The following is a 13,343-nucleotide window of genomic DNA, read 5'->3' as shown; positions in this document are numbered from 1 at the left end:
ACAAGAATTGAAGGTGCTGCAAGGGCTTCATCTGTGGCGATTTGGCAGATTCTTTACCAGCTGATTAACTACACATTTAAACAAAACTGGGTGGCCCGTACATGGGTGTTCTACACTTCATCCGTATTGTTAAAAATTATACCCAGAGACCCTGTCATACATGAGTTTGGGAATAAATGGTTCTCACTGCCTAGAAGGCTATACTCTAAACCAAGTTTTAAGCAGGAGTTGGCTTGGCGAATATGGAATTGGATTCAGGAGAAATACGGGGATGATGTTATGGCGAGCAGTCAGCAGCTAAGAGAACACAGTAGGCCCCTTTCTCCCCTGGGGAGAGAGACGTTTGCCAGTCTGACGGTACTGATGGTCCAGGATCTGGGTAATCCCTGCCCCAACAGCACTAGAGGAAAACACGTCTCTCCCTGGGAGCCATCCCCCTTCCATCCAGTATCAGTGTACCAGGCTCCATATGAGGCCCTGGATTGGCTTTGGGCATTTCCAGGCTTACAGTCACACACTTTCTCCACTGCTGCCCCCGGGCCCCCAGGGATGCAGTTTCAATGGAGAGCGCCAAAGTTTCAGGAATACAAAGCAGCGGCTGCTTCTAATATTCAAATCAATTCGTCTGCAAGGGCCCTTCGAAAGGAGAAAACCAGGGCTGGAGGCCTTGCCCTATCTTAGCTTTGCCGGCGCCTTGTTGTCAAGGACGCGGTGCAAATGTTACCCAGCCCCCAAGGCAGGCCTTCCCTGACGATCCCATCTAAAAGGCCAGTCACTGTTTTGTTTTCTTTATATCTCTACTTGAATTGCCTCATCCGTTTACTTCTGCTTTCCCTGTCCCTTACACCGGAACATGAGCTCCATGACAGCAGTAACCCTGCCCTCTGGATCTGCCGCCGTGTCGCCGGCGCCGGGAAGCAGCCGCGCCCGGCCGGACCGCGGTTCCCTAGCAGTCTGTCGGCCGGGGGCTGGCTGGACAGTTCGGGGAGGGTCGCTCCGGCAGCAGCCGCTTGAGCTCCCCTAGACATGCGAGCCCGAATCGGCCCGCACAAGCAGTGCGGCCGCTCTCCTTGGCCGCCCGGTGCTGAAAACCGGAGCATAGCGGACAGACAGCAGGGGTCAGCAAACCCAGCTCGCCCTCCGAACTTTTCCAGGCCGGAAGCCGCGGGAGGCGTTTCCGGAAGTGGAGGCTGCTGGAGGCGGAAACGCCGCCCGGACTAGGAGCGGGGCGGGAAGAAGCGGCGGGGGTCGTCGCCTAGCAACGTGCCTCGCGCCCGCCCCACCTCCCTGGGCGGAGCCTCGGGCCCCAGGAGAGCGGCCCTGGCGTTCAGCGCTCCCCTCCGGTGGCTGGGTCTGCGTTTGAGAGTTGCCCCGACAACAGCCACTTCCGGGGGCGGACCTCGGCGACTCCCGCTCGGCAGGGGCGGGCCTGGACCAGCGGCCCCTCGGGCTGTGGGGCTCGTTGCTCGGCAGCACCTGCTTCCGGAAGCGGATTACGAGTCTCCGCGCCCCGCAGCCTCCCCTCCCGCGGCTTCTGACCTCGAGCTGGCGGCTCCTCAGACTCCGCGTTGCTCTGTTGCTCCTGGCAACAGCCACTTCCGGGAGCGAGCGCAGTTCCCCGCGCACCGCGGGCGCCCGAGCCGCGGGTTCCGGTTTCCCGGCAACGGTTGGTCGGTCGCCGCTGTTCGCCGCTCGGGTCCCCGCGGGCCGCGCCTCCTTTCTCGCCTCCTCGCCGCCTCGGCGGGGCCTCCGGGGCCGCCATGGTTCTGCTGCACGTGAAGCGGGGCGACGAGAGCCAGTTCCTGCTGCAGGCACCCGGGAGCACGGAGCTGGAGGAGCTCACGGTGCAGGTGGCCCGCGTCTACAACGCGCGGCTCAAGGTGCAGCGCGTCTGCTCAGGTGCGGCCGGCGGCGAGAGGGCGGGCCGGGCGCTGGAGGGAACACGGATCGGGGCCAGCCGGGACGGAGGAAGGCGGGCGGGATGCGCCAGGCTGTCTGGGGCCGGCTAGGGGCGAGGGTCCACTTTGCGACGACCTGTGGCGACCGGGCTTGCGATGGGAGGGGGCGGCGCGGGCCTCGGCGCCGGGCTTGGGGCGCTGTGAGCCGCAGACTGAAACAGACTGGGTGCAGAGGGAGGAGGGACCAGGAGGGACCCGAAGGACTGGGCCGCAGAGCAGGTGTAGTGGCATCAACAAGTGCGAGAGGTGGACCGATCACTGGCCCCGATAAAAAGGTGAATTCACTCTTCTGAAACTTCTAAAGTGGTGCAGTTTCCAGGGGTGAAGCACCCAGCTCTGGGAGGGCCCCTCAAGGGCGACAGTGCGAGGGCCTTGATGTTCTTTTCCCTTCTCCAGGGAACACAAGCCTGTTTCTCATGTTGCAGCGCAGGCCACGCTCCTCGCGACACTCTAGAGAAGCGCTGTCCCGTGGAACTTGCCACCGCGATGGCAGTGTGCCCTGTTTGGGCTGTCCAGTGAGGTGTCCGCCAGCCGCAGGGGGCCGTTGAGCACGACCGAGGAACTGCATTTTTTATTTTATTTCGTTTGAATTTAAATAGTCAAGTGCGGCTGGCAGCTACCGCAATAGACAGCACAGTCCTTGACATGATTCTCCAGATGTGGCCTAGGATGTTATGGAGTGTTTCTGTAACTATCATAGGTGATTTTTGTACCATGGAGAACGCCTTAAGGGTCACAGGTTCTGCCTTTATAAGACGTGCATATAGTTTCTTAGTAAAATGTACCGATTCCAAAACAAGCTTAATCTTCAATGTTATTTTAAAGTTAAAGCATATGAGGAGAAAAGGGGCTCAACTTCTTTTTCTATAAAATTATCAATTGAAAATGTGAAATGTTAAGAATCGTGTGAGTGAACTTAAAATGTGTTCATTGATTCTACAGTTGCCAGTGTCAGCTGTGATTCAGGCAGGCCCAAGTGCTGTGCTAAGCGAAACAAGGATGGATGAGACCAGGGCCTTGCCCCCCGAGACTTACAGTCTGCTGGGGAGAGGGGCAATAAATATCCCATAAGTATCCCATTTAGTTACACCGTTTGTTCCGTAGTGTTGTATATGACAAGCCACCTGGGGTCTTCATACAGTGCTATGGGAAGACCTCGATCTGGGTACCTCTTTCACACGAAGGAGGGATGGAAGGAAGGAGCGAAGGAAGGAAGGAAAAGCAATTTTGCAAGATTAAAATATGGATTCGTTTTGGGGTGAATATATGTGGAATAGGAAAGATGTAAAGCCATGCATTTGAATAGTGAACATGATACTAGAAAACCAAAGTCTTGTCCTGTCTCTGCCGCTTTGGAAGAGTGTGAGCTGCCTTAGATCCTCCCCACTGATCAGATTTACATAAATTATTTATAAGGTATTTATATAAAGTAGTAGCAGGGTAGCCTGCCCTGGTGGTCTAGTGGTTACCATCTGGTGCTCTCACCGTGCAGTCTGGGTTCGTGTCCTGGTCAGGGAACCACACCACCCGTCTGTCAGCTGTCCTCCTGCGGTGGCTGTGTGTTGCTGTGACGTTGAAAGCTATGCCACTGGGATTTCAAACACCAGCAGGGTCACCCATGTGCACAGGTTTCAGCGGAGCTTCCAGACTAAGACAGACTAGGAAGAAGGACCTGGCCACCCACTTCTGGAAAAATTGGCTGTGAAAACCCTATGAATAGCAGTGGAGCATTGTCTGATATGGAGGGTGAGAGGATGGTGCAGAAAGACCAGGCGGGGTTCCACTCTGCTGTCCACAGGGTCGGAGGAGTCAGAATCCACTGGACGGCACTAACCACCACCACAAAGTAGCTGTGTGATCTGAGCAAGCCTCCGATGATACAGCTTCACGTTAGGGAAGATGGGGATGTTGATAACTGTCTTGCCTGCCTCCTAAGGTGAAGTTAAATGGGATAATCTATGTGAATGTACTTGGGAAACTGTAACGCCCTGGGCAGATACGATTCGGACTGTCAGTGAATTGTGCTTTGCCTCCGGAGTGCCAGGAAGTGCCGCATGGCACACAGGAGTAGAACATGGAGTCTGCTGCGCCCGGCTGCCTGTGCCCAGGGGCAAGCTCTGAAACCCACTGTGCTTCTGTTGAGCTAGGACGAACTGGCGACCACTCGTCAAAGGTCAAGGACAGGTCTGGCACATAGCAAGTGATATCTAAGCATTCGTTAAATAAAATAGCAGGCTGATGAGCAAGGCCCCTGACGTCTAGGGAGCTTATGCTCTAATAAGGCATAAGGTGTTATGATGATGATTGTAATACATACTAACTTTCTCCTATTTTTAAGAAATGGAAGAATTAGCAGAACATGGCGTCTTTCTCCCTCCTAATATGCAAGGACTGACTGATGACCAGATTGAAGAACTGAAACTAAGGGATGAATGGGGTGAGAAGTGTGTGCCCAGCGGGGGTTCAGTGTTTAAAAAGGATGATATTGGACGAAGGAATGGACAAGGTAATCCAGCATTTTTCTTCTCTGCACATACCTGAATATAGCAACACGTTAAAAAATTGACCTCAGTATTTCTGGACAAACTTACAAAATTCTGCACCACATACCTCCTTGTGGTGAACTGCTAATCCAGAATGAGTTCGGTGGATAAAGGAAGTACTTGTCTTGCTCTTACTAAGTTGCAGCTAGCTTTTAAATATATAGATGAACCATATGAAATTACCATTTTTGTAGGTATAAGTGTTGGAGATTAGCCGTTTCATGTGCTTCAGCCTCATAGTTTTGGGGGGATAATCATTGGAAATGTATTTTTGTTATGGTTTGCAGATCCTGGGGCTTGTTTAGAGATTCTTGTGAAAGAAGGAAATGAATGTCAGCCCAGGGGTCTCCTCTTGAATTGAGGACATGCGTCTCTCTGGTGCACAGCACGTAGTGTATGTCAGAGCATGAAGAAATTATTCTCCTCTTAGGATCTGGTAGATCATGGGGAACATGAGGGAAAAAAGCATGATAACCCATTTTTGGTAGCTTATCCCTTCTGACCTGCATAGAAAATTCCATTTGAGAGACTATAATCAATCATTGAACAAACATGTAAGTATCTACTATGCCCCTAAAACACTGTTAGGAGCAAAAGAAATACAGAGGTGTCCCCGCAAGGCCTTTACACGCTCGAAATATATATATATATTTTTCTTTTTTTTTTTTTGAGGAAGATTAGCCCTGAGCTAACATCTGCCGCCAGTCCTCTTTTTGCTGAGGAAGACTGGCCCTGAGCTAACATCCGTGCCCATCTTTCTCTACTTTATACGTGAGACACCTACCACAGCATGGCTTGCCAAGCAGTGCCCTGTCCACACCTGGGAGCCGAACCAGTGAACCCCAGGCCGCCAAAGCGGAATGTGTGCACTTAACCGCTGTGCCACCAGGCTGGCCCCTCTATTTTTTAAATATTGAAGATAAGAGGAATTTCTAGTATCATTTCCTTTGAATTTTAACCTGGAAAATGGTTGGCTATCTTCCACGTCTTTTCATCCCTAAACTCATTCTTCATTTGGAGAGAGATTCTTTGCTTTTTAGAAGGAATTGCATCAATGAAAAAAAATAGTAGGATTCCATAAGAACCAGTTAGCAGTTGACTATTCATCTTTAAACCAATATTGTCTTAAATTAACCATTTCTATTCTAATACAATTTTATATTTCTAGTATTTTCAACGTCTAGTTAATCCTGTTATTGAGAATATAAGGTTTGAACTTGCCCCGTCTCCCCTAGGTTTGGACATGCCATGTCCACTATTTTTGCTTCCAAACTTTCAAGTTATTTTTTTTTCTTGTCTAGGGGTGGGCAAGCCGTGGGCCACAGGCCAGATTCGGGCAGCGCCTGTTTTTGTAAATAAGGCTTTATCGGAATGCAGCCACCCCATTGGTTTTATTGTCTGTGGCTGATTCCATGCTGCTCTGACAGAGTCGAGTAGCTGCAAGAGACGGTGTAACCTGCAAAACCCAAAATATTTACTCTCTGCCGCTTCGCAGAAAAAGCTTGCCAGCCCCTGTCTCTCCAGTGACATCTATTCCTGTTCCTCGTAGCCTTCGCCACTTTGCATAAAGCACACTCCGCTCTCTGCTGTCGTGAAGAGGTCTTACCCGACTTCTCACGCCAGCTTCTTATATCCCTCACTCAATGCCATGCTCGTCCTTTCTCTCGTTCCCCTCACTCCCCGACTCAGACAGGAGGGCCTGGGATGTTTAAGAAGCGTGTTAGAGATGGCTGTCTCTCTGCCTCTTCCCTTTTCTGTTTTTATAGCTCCAAATGAAAAAATGAAGCAAGTTTTAAAGAAGACTGTAGAAGAGGCCAAAGCAATAATATCGAAGGTTAGACTTTTTAAATGATGCTCTCAAGCTTGTCCTTTGAAACACAGACTCCAGGTACGGCTTCCGGAGTCATCTGTCGACCAGCCTTTTCTGCTCTGTTTTTCTTCTTTAAGCCTTCCAGTGGCAAGGGAAACATCCCTTGTTTGGGGTGGGCCCTGGCTTTTCCTTTTCATGACTCCTCCCTGTCCCCACAGGTCATTGGCCTGTGTAGATGCGGTTCATGTGTAGTACCAATAACCTGTGACGCCCATGTGACTGCTTCCCTTCCCCTTCGGGCCGACTTCTCCCCGGGCCTGCCACGTCGGCTCCACACCCTGCACCGGGTCAGAGGCAGTTGGCCTGTGGTCAGGACGCCGGGGGGCGAGCAATGGAGGGTTCGAGCCCCAGTGGCCCCCCTGACTGGTCCCATGACCTTGGGCTGGAGACTCAACCTCCATTGCTCGGGGCATCACTGGGAGAGCAAAAGACGGTGGAATATCCAGACTGTGTGGCTCCTGGGGATGGGACGATGGCGTCTACCGAGCCCCTTTTCCTGGGACCCACCTCTGCTGAGAGTGGGAGTCCAGGATGGTTGGGACATCTCTGGTGTCCTGAGGCCACACTCAGAGTCTGCCCTCCAGCCGTGGCATCTGGCCCTTGGCATCTGGTGGAGCCGTTATGGAAGATGACTCTGTGGCGCCCCCTCCGTGGGTAATATTGTGGTGGGGGTGATGCCCTCCGAGCAGGAAGACTTCCCTCACGTGGTCCCGTGTCTCCGTTCCTGGGGCATATGCCTCTGGTGGGAAGACCTGCTGTGTTTAGTGGGGATGTATGCCTTAGAGAACAGTTTCCTAAGCCGCCCTGGGAGTGGGTCAGGCAGGAGGATTGCCTCCATTGTACAGAGGAGGACATGGTTTAGGGTTTAAATCTGGGCCTCCAGGACTCCCGCCTTCCTCCCCGAGGGGCGTCAGCTTCAGGCCCCGGGCCCCGCCTGTCCTCCTTCCCCAGCTGGGACTCTGGCATCCATGTCGGTTCCATGTCACACCCAGGGCGCTGGACGCCTCATTTTCTCGGAAGCAAGGGTTCATCTCCCTTCTGTGTCATTCGTCTCCACCGCGGTCAGACTGTAATTCAGGGTTACTCAGAATGGTTCCGTCTCAGACGCCGACTCTGACACTCCCCTCTTAGCTCAGGGCCCAGCGTCCTTCCTGCCTCCCACCCTCACCCCTGCCCCTCGTCAGCATGCCAGTGCCTCTGCCCCCGCACCCCCCATGGGCTGCCCGCTGACCCCTCCTCCCTTATCTGCCTCCTCCCAGCTGGCCCCAATCCGGCCTCTTCACAGTCCGCAGGCCCTCACGCTCCGGGCTCAGAATGCCTGGTGCCCCTGCCTTGCTCGTCTCTAACCTGCCGCCCCTCTGCCCACCTGCCGCCCACCTGTGCTGGGAGCACTGGGGAGGGCCACCTGGGTCCTGCTCTCTGATCTCTCTGGGCCCCTGTGGGGACCGGGCAGCCTGGCTCAGACATTCTGCTCCCCTCGGGCTCCTGCCCTCCCGCCCTCCCCATGGGCAGCTCAGCCTCCTGCTGTGGCAGCGAGGCCGTGCGGCCCGAGCCAGCGGCTCTCTGTCCCCTGCAGATTCTCCCTCTTCCTGTGTCGTCCTCGTCCCTCCCCCGAGACTGAGAGATCAGTGTCTCTCCCCCCTGGGGCTATCTCCCGTCTCTGCCTCTGCTCCCACTCCCCGGCTCTTCTGGAAACCCCAGAGGGGTGATGTTGTTGGTCTCTCCCATCCTGTGGCCGTGTCCATTCTGGGCACGCTCAGGCCTCTTCCCTCAGCCTGCATCAGTGCTCTGCGGTCAGCCTGTCCCTCCTGGTGAGCTCCCGAAGGAGGGCTGCACTGTGTCGCCAGACCCCTGGCCTGGGACCTCCCGGGTCTTAGAACCTGGTCCTGTCGTCTTCTGCCCAGAAACGGCCCATCCAGAGGCCCTTCTCAGCCTGCCTCCTGGACCCTCGGCCTTGACCACACCCGCGTCCTGCTCCATTCTCCTTGCCCCCAGCTCTCTGAGTGCCCTCAGCTGCTGCTCGTGCCTCGGATGTGGTGATGTCAAAGGACTTTCCCCTTGGCCTCTGCTTTCTTTTTCCCTCGGCGGTGTGTCTTCTGTCGGAGGTGAGCCCCACCCCTGCAGATGTCTCCCACATCTCCATCCTCCACGCCTCACATCTGTCTGCACTTGCAGCCTGAGTTCCCAGCTGGTTCCTGGGTGCTTCTACCCGAAGGTCCAGCCGGCTCCTCACACTCAAGTTTCTAGACCTAAACTCCTGACTCCCCCCCACCCCCCCGTACTCGGTACCCCAGAAGCACTTCCTGCAGACTTCCCATTTCTATGAACAGAACCGCCGTGTCTCGGTTATGCAGGCTGGTCCTCGGTGCCATCTTCACCACTTCCCTCTCTGTCACCGTGTGCCTTAAGTTGGGTCCTGTGCCGTCTGCCCCCGAGATGCGTCTTCAGTCTAACTCCTCCTTTCAGGCTCCCCTGATAGCCTCGGGTTCAGACACCAACTGTACAATTTGGTTCTACTCAGAGCTGGCGCAGACCCCACAGGTTAAAGGGTAACGTCCCCAACCAGACTTCCCTTCCTTCAGACCCCAGGTGGGCTGCTTTTCTGTCTGACGTGGCTGCAGATCGGAGGCCCCCACGGCCCCCTCAGGTTCAGTAATTCACTGGAATGGCTCAGAGAACTCTCGGCAGGTGCTGTACCTGCTATGATAGTTGTCTCATGAAGGCCACAACTCAGAAACTGCCAGATGGAAGAGACCTGTGGGGCACGGTCTGGGGGCCGGGGCAGACCCTCCCTGCCCTCTCCTCCTCCGTGGAATCGGGCATCCACATTCCTGAACATCGATGTGTCCTCCAACCAGGAGATTCCACTGAACCTCGACTTCCGGAATTTTTATCGGAGTTTTATTACGTGGGCACGGTTGATTCAATCATTGGCCGCAAGACTGAACTCGTCCCCAGCCCTGCCTCCTTACCTAGGGGTGGTGATAGGGGGGCGGGGGGGCCTTGGTCCTGAAAGCTCCAGCCCCCGAGTAAGCTGCTTGGTCTTCCTGTACAGCTCCTCCCTTGGAAGTGTCTGAGGGCCCACCTTGGGTCACCTCATTAGCATAAACCCAGGTGTGGTCAAATGGGGCTCCTTATGAATAACAGACACTCCCGTCACTCAGGAAATCCCAAGGGGTTTCGAAGCTCTGTGCCAGGAGCAGGGGACGAGGATCAGATGTATTCTTTATTGTATAGAGCCTGCTACCTGGTCTCCCCTCGACTAGGCGGTCTTACACCCCCTGCAAGAGGACTCTCCCAGCTCCTTCCCCGGGAAGCCGGGCGCTGCCCATCACCCCACGTTAAACGCAAACCCCTCCGCCGGTTCACGGCCGTTCAGACACGAGCTCCCCCCTACCCGTCTCGCACTGTCTTCTCTCCTGCCCCGAGCAGAGAGGCCTGCTGGCTGTTCCCTGCTGTTCTTGGCTTCTGCTTGTCCTGAGGCACGCTGCTCCCGTCCCCAGCCGGTCCCTCCGCCGTGTCCTCAGGCCCCGCCGCGGTGCCGTCCCCGCTGCCTGCTCCTCTCCCAGCTCTGCCGCTGGCTGGGCGCTCCGCGCTGCACCGCGCTCCTCCCGTGCTGCTCACAGGCTGCTTCACCGGCTCGGCCGTGGGGGTTGCTCTGGCGGGGTGTGCTGAGGGTCTTGTACAGGAACCCGCTAAGCACTGGTTGAGTTGATCTGCCGCGGATAACGACGCCTGTCCGCTTTCAGAAACAAGTGGAGGCGGGCGTCTGTGTTACCGCGGAGATGGTGAAAGACGCCTTGGACCAGCTTCGAGGCGCCGTGATGATTGTTTATCCCATGGGGCTGCCGCCATACGACCCCGTCCGGATGGAGTTTGAAAATAAAGAGGACCTGTCGGGAACGCAGGTATGTGGCTCTCGGGCGTTCTGTGGGTTCCCGTCCCCCCAGGGCCAAAGCCCCTCAGATTTGACCCTCCTCTTCCGGATAGAGCCCTCTGCTTCATCCATGGCTTCCCATCTTGTTGTGCTGTGCCTCCGAGAAGAGTTCTGAATTCGGGGGAGGCCCCCGACGGTGGTGCTTGTGGTCAAGGGCTTGGCCCACACACACATGGAGGGCAGGAGAGAAGTTTGTGAGGCTGCCCATCTCTGGCAACTGAAAACATTCCCATGTCCTTTGGCCACTGGAAAGCCAGGAACCTAATCTGTGCCTCTTTCTACCCAAAGGTGTTGGTCCCTCTGCGTGGAATTTTGTGATCCAGGCTTACCTCTTACTTCCTGTTGTTTTCCTACCTGTATGTTCCATTTTCCTTTGTTGTTCTCATTTGTTCCTTATCCTGTCAGACAGGGTCTGTTTCTCTGAGCTCTCTTAATTATATAGGTGGAATATGCAAAAGCAATCAAACAGCCCCATTCTGCCTGTATTTAAAAACCCAGCAGGATTCCACTGTTGTCCCCTGGCGAGTATCCTGAAACTCCATCCAAGAGGCACCTGGTGTTACAGATGCGGGTGCAAACGAGATAGGGTACTGGCCCCTGCCCAGAGCAGGAAGTCAACGAGGCCGGGCGTGAGCTGAAACTAGCAGGGAGGGTACTAAAATGAGCCAGGGCTTTGAGTAGGTGGGGGTGTCTGTACTGCCCATGGGGACTCAGAGAGGGCAGGCAGTGCAGGATGCTGGACGTCTGCACTGGGAGGGCACCAGCCAGGCTCCGCACCTGGGGTGGGCCCACCCCTGTGGCAGTGGCCTGATAACCCCAAAGTGGTCCTTACCGTGGCCCCAGGCAGGACTCAGTGTCATTGAAGAATCGGAGGCCCAGCTGTGGTGGGCAGCCAAGGAGTTAAGAAGAACAAAGAAGCTTTCAGACTACGTGGGCAAAAACGAAAAAACCAAAATTATCGTCAAGATTCAGCAGGTAAGTACTTTTGCTTTTAACACGTCACTAGTTTTTGTCATTCACTTTGCAACTGATAAAAATCTACAATAAATCTGAAAGATTTAAACTCCTTGTGCAAATACTTAAGCCTGTTGGTCCAGGCTTAAAATAAAACTATCCTCTTTATGCACCAGCCAAAATGGGAAGAAAATATGAATTGATTGACAATATCTGGAGTTTGTTTTAATTTGGGCAGAAGGGGAATATGCCATGTTAACTTTAAAAACAGAGCTACAAGGAGGCCAGCCCTGTGGCTTAGTGGTTAAGTTCATGTGCTCCGCTTCAGCAACTGGGGTTCGCGGGTTGGGATCCTGGATAAGGACATACACCACTCCTCAGCCGTGCCGAGGTGGCGACCCATGTACAGAATAGAGGAAGCTTGGCACAGATGTTAGCTCAGGGCTAGTCTTCCTCAAGCAAAAAAAGAGGAAGGAGCCAACCCCATGGCCAAGTGGTTAAGTTCACGTGCTCCACTTTGACGGCCCAGGGTTCACTGGTTCAAATCCTGGGCACAGACCTCGTACCACTCATCAGGCCATGCTCTGGTGGCATCCCACATAGAAGAACTGGAATGACCTACCCCTAGGATATACAACTATGTACTGGGGCTTTGGAGAGGGGAAAAAAGAGGCAGGTTGGCAACAGTTGTTAGCTCAGGGTGAATCTTCCTCACCAAAAAAAAAAAAGAAAAGAGCTACAAGTAACTAACAATGTTTCTTGAAATGAAAAAACACACTGATTTCACGTTTTTCAAAGTGCTGATACTCTGGGAGTGGGGAGGGAGCGTTGGAGAGTTCACGGGTGTGATGTTGAGCCGAGTATCTGTGAGGCTGCTTTGGCTGCGTGCTCTCTCTTAAGGCAGCACTCCGTAATTTGGGGAAACAGGGTCCTCCGTGATTCTCTGTCCTTCCCCACTGGACGTGCGGTGGCTGACTGGGGAACGGCATTGTGCAGCCTCTGGGCTCCATCCACCGTGAGGGCCCAGAGCCAGGGGCTGCTGACGCCCAAGACTCTGCTGGTGAGTCCCTCTGGGTGACCGGAAGTGGGTGATGGTTTATCTTTAGCAGTTGGCGAAGTTGGTTGTGACACATTCTCTGTGACTTCCTGGCTTATCGCTAGAGGAATGCCTTAGTCCACAGTTTGCTCTTCCCTCATCTTTTCAGAGGGGACAGGGAGCTCCTGCCCGAGAGCCCATTATTAGCAGTGAGGAGCAGAAACAGCTGATGCTGCATTATCACAGGAGACAGGAGGAACTCAAGGTATCGGGCGACAGACGGGGCCTGGGACCTTCACCCCATGCCTGATCCGAGGGCACCGGGGCCGTTGGGGGTGGTGACATCTACAAGATGTCAGGGGGCGCTTCCTAGAGCCTCAGCCTCCCCAGGGCCACTAGTGCCCTGCCAGGCATCCCCCTGCATGAGGGCCTGGGCAGGTGGGCGGGGGAGGGTCCTGGCTCTCGCTTCAGTCTCTTTATGCTGCAAAACACTTTCCTGAAACGCCTTCCTGAGTAAAACACATCTATTTCCAGAAACTGGAAGAAAATGATGACGACTCCTGTTTAAATTCCCCGTGGGCGGACAACACCGCTCTGAAAAGACATTTCCACGGGGTGAAAGACATCAAGTGGAGGCCAAAATGAAGGTCGCGGCTGTCGAAGCTTTCGGAACTATTCGCTCTCCTTTCTTCAGGCAAAAGAAGAAGAACTAAGAAGGACACCCACCACCCTCTGTGGAAGATGCTGTCGTTTCTGGTTTTCCTAGTTTTTCTTTTCGTTTGAATTTTTAAAATAAAAGTTATTCAAGGTTTTAGAACTTAATAAATATATCCTCCAAAGAATCTGCCTGAATTTTTATTTCATGACAATTGTTTAGTATTTGAGGTTTTTCTTTGACAAAATACTAATGATGTGGTTGCAAACATGTTTTTCTTCCTGATTATTTTATGTCCTCACGACGGCTGTCATATGGGAGGAAATTGATTGTACGCATCCTCCACAGCAAGTCAAGTGTCTGCTGTAAACTTGGCCGTCAGTGGCCACT

General features: G+C 53.9%; 1 protein-coding gene across 1 annotated transcript; it reads left to right on the top strand.

The window, feature by feature from the left end:
- The first annotated feature begins 1,455 nt into the window (after positions 1–1,455).
- LOC124231247 (cilia- and flagella-associated protein 298) lies at positions 1,456–13,134 on the top strand. Its single transcript, XM_046647922.1, has 7 exons — positions 1,456–1,899; positions 4,297–4,464; positions 6,268–6,335; positions 10,121–10,279; positions 11,152–11,283; positions 12,468–12,563; positions 12,833–13,134. Exons 1-7 carry the CDS (start codon positions 1,761–1,763, stop codon positions 12,941–12,943), a joined length of 873 nt encoding a protein of 290 aa, XP_046503878.1. The 5' UTR covers positions 1,456–1,760; the 3' UTR covers positions 12,944–13,134.
- Positions 13,135–13,343: the final 209 nt, after the last annotated feature.

This window comes from Equus quagga, chromosome 21, assembly GCF_021613505.1.
Source record: "Equus quagga isolate Etosha38 chromosome 21, UCLA_HA_Equagga_1.0, whole genome shotgun sequence".
NCBI lineage: Eukaryota > Metazoa > Chordata > Mammalia > Perissodactyla > Equidae > Equus > Equus quagga.
This window is presented reverse-complemented; position numbering and strand designations above follow the sequence as displayed.

Bases quoted from the DNA above. Each gene is read 5' to 3' on its own strand.
- LOC124231247 (XM_046647922.1), top strand. From the start codon at position 1,761: ATGGTTCTGCTGCACGTGAAGCGGGGCGACGAGAGCCAGTTCCTGCTG. The intron at 1,900-4,296 runs GTGCGGCCGGCG...CCTATTTTTAAG, and splicing joins GGTGCAGCGCGTCTGCTCAG to AAATGGAAGAATTAGCAGAA. The intron at 4,465-6,267 runs GTAATCCAGCAT...CTGTTTTTATAG, and splicing joins TGGACGAAGGAATGGACAAG to CTCCAAATGAAAAAATGAAG.